The sequence below is a fragment of the Myotis daubentonii genome, chromosome 11 (genome assembly GCF_963259705.1).
Source record: "Myotis daubentonii chromosome 11, mMyoDau2.1, whole genome shotgun sequence".
Classification (NCBI taxonomy): domain Eukaryota; kingdom Metazoa; phylum Chordata; class Mammalia; order Chiroptera; family Vespertilionidae; genus Myotis; species Myotis daubentonii.
Window position 1 is genome coordinate 39159920 of NC_081850.1, and position 13221 is coordinate 39173140.

The 13221-nt window shown below is 39.2% G+C and overlaps 1 protein-coding gene across 5 annotated transcripts in view; it reads right to left on the minus strand.

The window, feature by feature from the left end:
- Window positions 1–13221, minus strand: part of TRPM3 (transient receptor potential cation channel subfamily M member 3) — a 713055-nt gene that overhangs the window by 168551 nt on the left and 531283 nt on the right. For all 5 annotated transcript variants that reach the window (XM_059656889.1, XM_059656891.1, XM_059656887.1 and 2 more), the window contains one exon: window positions 6094–6268. In XM_059656889.1, the coding sequence (XP_059512872.1) occupies window positions 6094–6268 (175 nt within the window). The remainder of the gene's footprint in view (window positions 1–6093; window positions 6269–13221) is intronic.

Below are 13221 nucleotides of genomic sequence, written 5' to 3' on the forward strand. Positions count from 1 at the left end.
TAAATCATGCTGGAATACAAACCATTGCTATCAATTACTTTCTTTCAGCAGATCTTATAGAGACAAATGATAGGACTGTGACATCCTTCAGCTTTAGATGGAAATCTCTTGAGCAGCAGAAAACATTAGTGTCCATGGCATAGAACGATATGTCCTAGGGAATACACCTGCGCTTCTAAAATGACTAATCTTCTTTCTCCTGTCTTTGGCCATTTTGGTATATATTTTGAGAGAAACCAACTTGTGTCACATCTCTGCTGGGATATAGTTTTATAATTTGAAGCCATGCAACATATTTTTCCTTTTTAATCTCTACTTTGTGTTTCATTTATGCCTTTACCTCAGCTAACCAAAAAATGTTGGGACCCTTATTAAGCTCCCTTTAAACAGGATAATTAGATTTTTATTGGGAATATATTATCTGTCTCCCATTCTCAAGAGCAAGCCATTGCTCATTTTTTCTTCACGCTATGGAATACAAATTCTACTGGCACATAGCAATGCGAATAGTTAAAACTTAATGATCACATCCACTGAAAAGAAAGGATAATTATGCAATATAGTAGAGGTGCTAATTATCGCTATGATGGCAATCATATTACAATATATAAATGTATCAAATTAACACATTGTATACCTTAAATTTACACAATGTTATATGTCAGATATATTCAATTAAAAAAAAAAGCACTATCAGTCTTTTGGTGTTTGCCCCATGGATGACTCTCCAAAGGTTATGAACAGACTACTTAAAAGCTGCAGTTCTACTTCTTGTCTTGAGGTGTTTAAAAATGATAAGCCAGATGATTATTTTGTGACAAACATAAGTATCTATAATAATAAAAGGGTAGTATGCTAATTAGACCAGACATCATTCCAGATGTCCTTCCTGATGAAGCTGGGCCAGAAGGAAGCCATCCTGGGTCCCAGGTGCCTGCCAGCAGTGAGAGGAGGGTCCCGGGTGCCAGAGGGAAGCCCTGGTGGAGCCGGGGGAAGCAAGGCCTACTCTTGCATGAACTTTCGTGCATTGGGCCTCTAGTAAATAATAAAATCTGGATGAATGAGGGGCATAATTTCAAAACACACTCATTCATTCAGATGCCTTTTTCACATTGACATTTTTCACCTGTGCCATACATGCTCACTGACTGATAAATCTCCCTGTAATCTTAGACCTATGACAATTACCAGGCAAAGCTGTATCTACCTTCAGTTTTAGCCACTTGAAGCTTGAAAAGTCTTCCTGACTGGCTATCTTCCTTAGTCAAACAGCATAAAGTGGAATCCTACCATTTAAAAATTTACATTATTGAATGTAATGCTACTTATGTAGCACTAATCTATTTGTGTTCACAGTGTTTAGTAATTTGTGATTCAGAAATAAAATTTGGTAATATTTCTCAAGCAATGAAATTGGTTATGGATAGTGACTTATGACTCCTTCTAAACTATACAGGTGGGAAATAGAAAATCCAGTACAACAATAAGGAATAAAAAAGTTTGATCATTTCTTTCAGGTAGTGTATGCCACAGAGCAGAGGTAGGAAAAAAAGAGACAAAAATAAAAATAAGAATTTAATTGTAATTGTCTCCTATTTTATCTAAATCCATTTGTGTTTTGATAGATCAGTCATATCTTTTTCTACCTCAAGTAATCTCATTTACAAAAGTTAATTAGTTTTGCCTATCATAATTTGCTTCCAAAGAAATTCCCTTTCAAATTCCTATTCTTGGAAGGTGGTTTCATAACAGGGAATTTAAAGGCATGGTATCAAAGTCACAAAGGTTAAAATGAAGAGATGAATGGTTTATTCACGCCTTTACGATAATAAAACAATAAGCTACTTAGCTGGATATGCACATTTATAGTTTGTGGGCCTATTTTATTTAACAACCTATAAATTAAAAATTTTTAATCATATTTAAATCAGCAAAGTAACTGAAAAGTAAAAATTATGTATGTTTCCTATAGTCAACTCTATATGTACAATCATACCTATTTAGGTCAGTTTGTTTATATAAAGAAATAGTTACGCATTTATATTTATTTATAGTGAACCATGTACCAAACTCTGTCGGGCTTTGCTAGAAATCAAAGAAGAAATCCTCCGTGGTGAATGAAGTCTAGGTGGGCTAATTCTTTTTTTAGCGTAAAGAAAGCAGCACACTACTGCAAAATCATGTTCTTTGGAAATAATTCTTTAAATTGGCTGCACATGTGTGGTTAGACAACTTCATTTCAAGCTAAATAAGCATGATTAATTCTGGCAGTTATTCAGATGGCACACGGAAACATTCCAAACTCATTTTATCATGATAAATGTATAATAGCTTTCCTGGAGTAGCAAGAACATACTTTAACTGTAACATTTTAAAAATATTTCTTTAAAACCTTAACATTCTAGGTTTAAATAATTCCCAAGATATGAGATTATATCTTAATTCTTTCTCTCCACACTAGTTATGTGCATGACTTCATATTCTTTGATAATCAGTCATGGTTCATATGTTTGTATAGATCCCATACAGATTGTGCTCTTGCATATATTGACCATAGAATAATGAGAACTAAAGCTAACTTTAGTTTTAAAAGTAAAACTGACAAGTAAGGTTAAAGGGGCATGGGATTTCTGACTCTTAATTTGCAGGTTTGGGTATAATGGTCTGGGTCAGTTAAGGAAAAGAATTCGCATGAGGAGGGTTGATCAGCTTGGACACTGGTTTACAACTTGGAATGCACTGATTTTATCTTTTGGAATACACAGAATAATTAAAAAAAAATCAGGAAATTACAATACGAAGAGGCAGCTGAGGGTAGCTTAAGTGTTTAAAAGAGAGTACCTCTATATGAGAAACACTCAGGTGCATACCAAAAAACATCCCAGGGAATTTTTATAGTACACCAGAAAGAACCCTGATCTGAGCTCATGAGCTGTGTGACCTTGCAAAGCATTTAATTTCTCTATGTATCTGTATCCTAGGCTAAATAATATGAGGTCCCACCCACCTCTAACATGTGTAACAGTTCTCTGTTATTAAAACAGAGTCAGGAGCAGCAACTTACCAAATATTTTAACATTTTCAAGGTTCAAAACCCAAAATAATGAAAAAAAATAGACACTAGCTACAGTCTTTCATTGTGTATAGGCCAAGAAAACCTGAAATGCCAAGATGAACACCTTGCTTCTTCATTAGTTTCCTGAAAAGAAACATGCACCATGAACCCAACCTTGTACCTACTTTATAGAAATACAACAAAATAATTGCAAGCACTAGGAAGCAAAAAATAAGCCAAAAATAAAAACTGCATCAATTCTTTAGTTATTGCAGAAAAAGGAACAAATTGCAAAATTTAAATCAATGAGAACTATGGCTAAAGCAAAGCACAGTTGAGGATCTTTAACTCTTGTTGGTAATAGATATGGAGGCATTTGGGCAAATGTTTTTGTTCTCTCTCTCTCTCTCTCTCTCTCTCTCTCTCTCTCTCTCTCTCTCTCTCCATTTTATTCCCTTAGTTATAAAGTGGGCCAATATTTACTATAAAGAAGAAAAGAAATTTAATTAAATTTGCTAGCAAGCAAACTTCAATTTTGTTCTTATAAAAATTAGCTTTTAGAAAAAGTAACAAAAGCTTTAACAGGGCTTAAAATAACTACCAGTATTTGCAGTGTTGAGCTAGAGGCCCCATGCTTTTTGTTATTCCTCCTCTCATATATTTTGGTTCATGCACCTGCCCGCTGAGGGTGCTGATTTAATGGCTCACCTGGAGGGCTGGGCTGCTGGCTGAGACAAGGAAAGAATGGGGAGAGAAAAGACGGTATTGGGCTGCCATGATGCATCTCTTACTTTAAGGCAGACTGGGTGACAGAGAGGTGGAGGGGAAAGTGTCCTGAAGTAGGCAAGCTCACCTGTCACTTTTATTATTATAACTAGAGGTCCGGTGCACAAAAATTTGTGCACTCAGGGCCTATGCCCTCTTGCAGTCTGGGACCGCTTGGAGGATGCCCACCTGCTGGCTTAGGCCCGCTCCCTGGGGGATCGGGCCTAAGCTGGCAGTCACACATCCATCTGGCAGCCTGGCAGCCCTCGGGGGATGTCCACTTACCAGCAGGGAGCAGACCTAAGATGCAGTTGGACATCCTTAGTGCTGCTGAGGAGGCAGGAGAGGCTCCCGCCACCACCGCTGTGCTGGCAGCCATCAGCCTGGCTTGTGGCTGAGCAGAGCTCCCCCTGTGGGAGCGCACTGACCACCAGGGGACAGCTCCTGCATTGAGAGTCTGCCCCCTGGTGGTCAGTGTGTGTGACCCTGGTTAGGGTCAATATGCAAATTGACCCTAACCAGTTGTTCTGCTGTTAGGGTCAATTTGCATATTACCCTTTTATTATATAGGCTAGAGGCTTGGTGCATGGGTGGGGGCAGGTTGGTTTGCCCTGAAGGATGTCCCTGATCAGGGTGGGGGTCCCGGTGGGGTGCCTGGACAGCCTGGGTGAGGGGCTGATGGGTGTTTGCAGGCTGGTCACACCCCCTTCAGGGTGGGGGTCCCCACTGGGGTGCCTGGCCAGTCTGGGTGAGGGGCTGAGGACCGTTTTCAGGCTGGCCAAGCCCCCCAGCGACGGAAACTCCCAGCCTCTCCTTTTTTTCTTTTATTCTGGGATTTATTTACCTTCTATAATTGAAACTTTGTAGCCTTGAGTGGAGCTCAGAGCTGGCCAGGGTGGGCGGGAAGCTTGGCTTCCTCCATCACTGGGGCAATCAAGCCTCCTGCTTGCTCCAGCTCCGTGGCTGCCGGCTGCCATCTTGGTTGGGTTAATTTGCATATAGTCTCTCTGATTGGCTGGTGGGTGTGGTTTAAGGCGTAGCAAAGGTATGGTCAATTTGCATGTTTGTCTTTTATTAGTGTAGATTACAACCTTGTCTACTTACTAGATTTACTCTGAGCACTTAAAAAACATATACGTACACACACACACACACACACACATATATATATATATATATATATATATATATATATATATAAATTATTGACTTCAGAGAGGAAGGGAGAGGGAGAGAGAGATAGAAACATCAATGGTGAGAGAGAATCATTGACCAGCTGCCTCCTGCCCGCCCCACATTGGGGATTGAGCCCACAACCCAGGCATGTGCCCTGACCAGGAATCGAACCATGACCTCCTGGTTCATAGGTCGATGCTCAACCACTGAGCACACTGGCCAGACTACTGTGAGCTTTTTGAGGGTAGAAATAGTACGTTATTCTTTTCTACATTTCAGTGTGTGACACAGAGTAAACACTTATGGTAGAATTATAAAAGGCATGAATAAAAGATCCCCATCTTCTCTGGGGTTCCTTTCTCTTTCTGGTTTCATGTGTTAGGAAAATTGATCAGGTTAGGAAGTTCCTTATTTAAAACCTCAATGTCTCCCTTGAGTTTTCCCCCTTCAACTCATTCACATCCTGAAAATAAATTACTTTCATCTAATAATCTGTGAGTGCCTGGACCCCACAATTCACTGAATGGAACCTCACGGGGAGAAGAGGGCTATGAAGGGAAGTCCTCCGTGAGGCTGGGACGTTGGGTTACTGAAAGCAGCACTGGGGGGCTGACAGATGAAGGAAAGGACATGAGGGATTCAAGAGGTGTTTATACAGCGCCAGAGTGGTTACCTTTTCAGAGATTCCCCTTCCCAAGCCAGTTTAGAGGGATTTGACAGCACAGGCTGCCAATTGTTTCTGTAAGCATTTAGCATTTGTAAATCAGCTTAGTGATGCTGGTGTTTGTGGCCAAGCCTGGAAGCGGCACATCCCAGCTTCTCCCAAGTTACTAGCCTGCACTAACTGGTCCAGGTTAGCTGTGCTGATGAAGAAAAGAGAAAGGCCCCCAGGCCCCTTCTTCCCCTCATCCTCTTTATCATCAGTGTGGTCTAGCACAGCTTTTACAGAATATTCTGCTTCATAGGACTTTTAGAGTATGTTCCCTGGCTCTTTCCCACCAGCCTCCCATGTCTTCATCAACTAACCCCTCTCTTCCAAGCTTGGAACACAAGCTTTGCACTCATAGGTCCCCTATGGAGCCTGGTAAATTACCTACCCGCCTTCTTCTGAATATTTATGTCCAAACGCTAGGATGTCGGATGCCCGTCCACTCCCATCGCAGACAACAACTGGCACCGGAGGGGTGTCTCGAAGGTACTCCAAGACAATTGAGATCACATTGGGTCCTCCTTCCACAATGAGCGCCACTACTGGAACGCCTTGACCGATTCCTGCATTAAAAAAGGAAAAGAAAAGGAAAAAAGAGAAAAGAACACAAAGCCAGCAAACCAAAGAAACAAAAAAGAGAAACAAAAAGCACAAACTAAAATTACTGAGCACAGGGGGAGGTAACAACATACTAGTATGAGGGGATAAAAAATACTGAGGGAAAATTTACAGAAAGTCCTTTAGCAGAATGTTCCCACCAGAAAGTCTATTTGATTTTGCCCTTTCCCAACAATTACCAGATGCTGGGGTCAGTTAAGACACCGATGACCATACTTGATAGGCAAGGGCATAGTGAGAAGAGGAGAGAAAGGAATTGATCAGTAGATGAAGCATTAGACTAGCAGCCAAAGATTGGAAGATAAAGGAGATGTTAAGCAAGTCTTGTATGTATTCAATGGTTCAGTTTGTTATATGGAAAATGGGAAGTTAAAATGCCACCTTCTGGAAGTTATCACAGTGGTAATGCCTAAATGATTCTTTTTATTAAACACTATGAAAATCAGTTGATGGCATATTTTAACTTGTTGAATCAACCACTGGGTAAGTAATGGGCTTATTTCTGACCATAAATGATCAGTTTGATAATTGATTCTAAACAGCATAATAGTCATAACAGGTACCAGGGGACATGGCATCTACCATCTGCCACTATTGCATCTTTCACTATTGAGCAAGGTGCCAGGCACATGATGGTTGGTCAGTAAACATTTTCAGAATTCAGTGGTTTCACAGATCTTCCTTAAAGGATTTAAACTATGCATGCTGTACCAAAATATATTGCTATTTTCAAGTAAAAATTCCCTTAACATCAGACTTACATATGGTCCAACCTAACATATTAAAGACAAATATTAAAAACAAATGTCCATAAGAGGCATAAGAAATAAAATTCATTTTAAGTATCATGTCAAGCATTATCTTTATTCACTGAGTAACTTCCTTTTATTCAATTTGGGATCACTGTATTTTCTCATTCAACCTTCTCAGAATAGTTAGGTCATTGAGCAGAAGCATGATAATAAGATGGTTTTGTAGGTACACAAAGCAGTTATCTTAAAAGAAAACTAATCAAGATTCTGTACCACTTCTATAAATAGGAATTAAAATAAGCTTTTAGTCATCTCAGTTCTCCCTCTTCCCCCTTTTGCTATGGTTTTATCTTATATCAAGAAACTGCTTCCCCGTGAGAAATAATGGTCTGGGGTTTGGTTTCTCGCTCCATTGATAAGATATTTTACTTGACTTGTGTGTGACCTGCTTTACTTCTAAATCAGTTTTTCATCTTGTGCTTGATTTTCATCTTACAGGAGTGGTTCGAAATGCCAGTTATACACAAATGGGTGCTGTTTTAAATCAAGTGTACCACCCCCCCGAAAATTGTTGCTCAAGGCAAGATGCCAAGATTTCTTTTTGTTCCCCAGAGGAAATTGGGAGAGAGGGAGAGAGAGGGATGACTCATGGTCCCATCAGAGTTTTCTGGGTGTGGAGAAGTTTTGAGAGTTACTCCTTCAAATCCAAGGAGAAGGACGTGAAAGGTCATGCTGCTCCCCTTTGATCCAGAAGCCCTTCATGACTCCCACACAAGGTTGCTTGGAAGCTCTGTTTGGGTGTCTGTGATGAAGACCCTGCCCCCATTGCTGCTGACTATGACGACTAAGTACATTCCTCTTGAAAGGCACTTGGGACATTAACCTCTTAGACTATTTTTTAGAGAGTAGGATCTTCAAATACCTTCATGAATCTGATAACAGCTAGTGATTCATTCTCCAGAAAAATAATTGCACATAAGGACAATCACAAAAAGTATTTGTATGCCATTTCAAGGCTTTCATGGATCTTTGACGCCTATTCATGAACAACTTGCTAATGGACTCTTCCATAACCCCACCCTAAATTAAACACATTGACATATCTGCAGAGAACATCGGCTTGTGTTCTTTTATGAAGCTCACTGAAGCCTGTCAGACAAGTTCTGGGATGGATTTTCAAACAAAACTCTATGCCCAGGGAAACTATATCATGTTAAGGCTGCCCATTTGCATTGATTGACTTTACTTTCCAGGATGAAGTACAATCTACAGGTTTCTTTCCTCCCTCCCTTCATTTCTCTTCCTTGATTTTGTTTCTTCTGTTCACACTTTCTTTTCTACATTACATTTTAGATATAGAGTATTAAAAGAAATTAACTAAAGAAATTCACAAATTTACAAAATAATATCTGTAGTATATGACTTCATTAGTAAAGAAAAAGCTTTTTAAAATATTAAGAATATACATATATATATATATGTATATATATATATATATATATACATATATATATGATTTCAGAGAGGAAGGGAGTTGGAGAGAGAGATAGAAACATCAATGATGAGAGAGAATCATTGACTGGCTGCCTCCTGCATGCCCAACACTAGAGACTGAGCCTTCAACCTGGGCATATGCCTTGACCGGGAATCAAATTGATCCCCTCCTGGGGATCAATCCCACAATCTGGGCATGTGCCCTTGAGCAAAATCAGTTAGGGCAAGAATGGCATATTTTTTTAGTGTTGACATAAAGAAAACATTCTGGGAATCTACTGCAGATACAGCTGGATGCCCAGGGCCATGACCATTTTTTTTTCTTTAAGATATATTTTTTATTGATTTTTAGAGAGGAAAGGAGAGGGATAGAGCTATGGAAACACTGATGAAAGAGAAACATTGATTGGTTGCCTCCTGCATGCCCCCTACTGGGGATTGAGTCTGCAACCCTGGCATGTGCCCTGACAGGAGTCAAACTGGTGACCTCTTGGTTCATGGGTCGATGCTCAACCACTGAGCAACACCAGCTGGGCTACCATTTTCTTTATGATAAAAAAATTCAATATAAATGTCTTTGAGGATCCTCAAAAATGTATACTTTAATCAGCTCAACTCACTGACCATTCACAAAAATAGTTGTATAGACTTACAGCTTTAAAAAATATAATCTCTATTATTTAGGGGGAAAATGTTTTATTTTATCTAAATCTCTCAGGGAAATTTTTGTGAACACTTGTTCTTTTAGTTTTGAGGAAAAGTAGGTTAGTTCTTTAGTTGATTGCAATAATTTTTCATTATAACCAAAGTCTTGCAGTAGTTCTCAGAAATTTAATTTTAGAGCAATGTAGATTTGTTTAAGCTGGAAGAGGTAAGATTCTCTCCACACTTCAGCTTGTGCAATTTTGGAACTGAAAGCATTGTAGCCTATAAGGCTGTGAGCATGAGCCATGGATTTAATAGCTACATTCTACAAGATTCCAGGTTGACCAGATTGACCAAATAATAAATTAAACCCCAATCGTGTTTTGCAGACTTTGGTCACATTTTGTTATGACTGCTATGCAATTCAACCTGGGCTCCCAATAAGCAAAATGTGTCAAAACTGTCGTAAAGATTGGGTGTTGTGAGGAAGAATGTCTTAAAATTCCATATGGCCTTTTCCTCTCTATTTCTCTCTCTCTCTGCTGACATGAGACCGTAATCTATGATAAGTTCAGGCACTTGTGAAAACATTTGGTGTGTTGTAGTGAAATGCTTAGATAACTGAGAATTTTGATCAAACTAAATTAACATTTTGGTTTTACGTCAACATCACCATATGTGATCTAAAATGCCTATGAGCCTAAGGAATAATTGATTTTCTGCTGGGAAATGGTTCAGATTTACACAGAGATAGAATGTAGCAGGTTGGTCTTTAACCACAAATCCTGTGATTATTGCAGTATAGGTCATTTAGAAAGGAGAGTTAGAGTTTTATGTGAGAGGTGACTTCCTGAAGATCTTAAGCAATTCAAGACTGAGTCTGCCAGTGGTGGGTGGACATTTCTGTCTAACAGCTAAAGCCATGTAGCAATAACACAAACACAGTTAACTCACTGGTCTTGCCAGCTCTAGAATTAAGTGATTCTTGATTTAGAAGTTTGTATGGAGATTTCATATGCTTTGAAATTATGCATATAGTGAAACTTCAGCAATATTTTATGTTGCAGAATTTAAAATTAGCATAGTTAAGTTTTGCATAAAATTCAAAAGGATTGAACATGCATCCTTCATCCAACTTCTCACTTGAATGGCCTGGTCTTTGAATCAATGGTTGATTCAACCAACAGGTCACATCTCTTGTATTTGGATTACATAACAGGGCCATTAAAAACTCAGCAACTACCTAAGATCATGCATTTTTCAAATACAGACTTGGGGGACATTAGCAAATACTGTTGTGATGGGAAGAGTAGACAAAGAGACAAGCTATTTGTCTCATTTTAATGGGCACTCATTTACTGTCTACTTGAAAAGCAATGGCCCAAGTTTGCACAATACCACAGCTTTTCACAAATAGTTTCAGATTTAGATTCTTGATGTCCTTAATTTTAGTGTCTCTCTTCTGTGGTCTGAATTGTGGGATGGATTTATAAAAACTACATAAAGCTGGTAATTAGTTGTGTTTAACTGACAACATTAAAAACTATTCTTGTTTATTCAGTTTAAGGTGCTTCTCACAATTAGGAATATTCCCCTTGCATGAGTACTCAGGCACAACTGTAGCATATTATTGTTCAGGAAGAGAATAGTTTAATATACTATATTTTGCAAAAGAAAACATTATTAGAAATCTTTGAGCTTCTAAGGAGCGGAGTGAGTCCAAGAAAATATTTAGGCATGATAAGAAAAAAAATTCATCTAATTTTTACTAGAATATCTCTTCAGTCTTCTGTGGAAACAGATGTTTGAGATATTGCCTTCATGTTTTGGAGGTAGGGTACAATATCTATTTAAGATAACAGGACCATAACTGGAATGTGTCTGACTTTACTTGGAAATGGGTAATAAACCAAAATATCTTTTAGCAAATCCTGATGATGTCCTCAATTAGTGAGTGCCAGACCCAGTGCAAGGCAATCGTGTGTGTCATTATTACTACACTTTTTTGCCATGATAATTCTGCACCTAAATTGATGCTTAGGAAAGTATTTGGAAATATAAAGTAATGCACACAGTATTAAGCAACGTGAAAACACAAGATGCTATACATTTAGATACTTACGGTTCTCTAGTGGGGAAGACATGCCTTGAGAGATGACTGGGGTCTTTCCCTGAGGTTGGGATTTCACAAGGCATAAAATTTCAACCCGCTTTAGGACTTCACAAAATTAATAACCCATTTCCAAGTAAAGTATTATTTGGAACCACGCACATCCTAATAGTACAGAAATACATCTTGATATAGTTTGGTATCCTCAAAATGTCTTTTCTTGTCATCACCAATTTCTATGACAACCCCCTTATTGGTATTTAACTAATGGAACCCCTTCAAATACAACCTTCCAGTATAGAAAGCTAATACAAATATTTCAGGATAAGCAAGCATGTGTATTTTATCTTGGCAATGAAAACCTCAACATCTGCCTGGAGATATGAGGTTGTTAAGACATGGAAAACACAGAGTTTGGATTAATGGGGATGTCTCTCTGAGACAGTGATAACCGATTACAAATAATCGTGTATAGCATTTCTTATCCTGGGAACTAAGAATATAAAATCCATTGAATTAATATGTCCAACCCCATTTTTTTTTCTGTTTGTTTTGAATGTTGTTGAAGTAATCTATTTTGTGAATTATCAGTGCTGCAGGCATTTCCATAGAAATCCTGTACTAGCTCCCACCAGCAAGCTTTCATTTGGGGCATTGTCTTCTTGCTTTACTTTTCTGTCTGGAAATCAGAGGCCAAGGGACAGAACTGGGGAAATGGATTGAATGGGGAATATCATAAACCAGGCAAGGAGGTCACTGTGGCATGTGGACTGGGAACATCCACCCATGTTTCCCCTACCCACACTCCCCTGTCAGATAACTGAATGTCCAAAGCACAGAAGGGCAGTCTTACTTGGCTTACTTCAATGCTGATTTAATTCCAGACCTGCAGTGTGGGTCAGATTTGCCTTCCTGGAATTGGAGCGGAGACCCTGGGCCCGAGGTGAGTGACTGGGAGAGATGGATGGGCCTTCGTTTTGGAGCATACATTGATGGTCAGGTTGGAAGCCTGTTTGGTCATGGAAAGCTGCTCTGCTTCTCTCACTTCAAGGGTGGAGTTAGCCGTGAACTTTACCCTAAAAATAGCAGGAGGGGTTTTGATCCCCTCTTTGGAGAGAGAGCTCTGTACCCAAGGGAGGAGAGAGCAATCACTCCTTTTTGATTGTCAGTTACTGGAGAGCAGCACATCTTCTACTTGCAAACGAGGTTGGGACATTTGCCTGCTCTCTGGCATTGTGAGCCCCAAACTGGGGGTTTGCCATGGTTTCAGTGGGCTTTCCTGCAAGCACTTTTTCACACAACACCACTCCCATTTCTACCCTACACTCTGAAAGCTTTGACCGCTCTCACTCACCCCCTTTGACTGAGATTGTGGGCTACGTGCCTGGAACTGGGCTGGATCTGTCCTGTCCTTGTTCTCAGATTCTGATTCTCAGTCCTGTGATTAACCCCTACCTTCGTTTGTCTGCTGGCTTCCTGGTGACTCCCACTTTCCCTCTCAGCGTGGGCCACTGGGCTATTTTACCTCCTGCTACTGTAAACTTTGACAGCATGACTAGACTTCACAAAATTAATAATGTATTATTTGGAACCATGCACATCCTAGTAGTGCAGAAATACATCTTGCTATAGTTTGATCGGCCCAAAATGTATCTAACAGAGTTGGTACATAGTTCACAGGGTTGTTCTGAGTAATAAAGAAGTAATTATTTATAAAGAGCAATTAGAACAGATTCTGGCACTTAAAAAACAATATGGTTAAACAAATGCAATATATTCTTCTTTACAGTTATTAAGCTTATATGATGTTTCTACTTTAAATGTATAACTTTCCCATGAAGATGAAAGCAAAATAAATGTATTTTATGTGTTTAAACCAAAAGGATGCTCTGAAAAA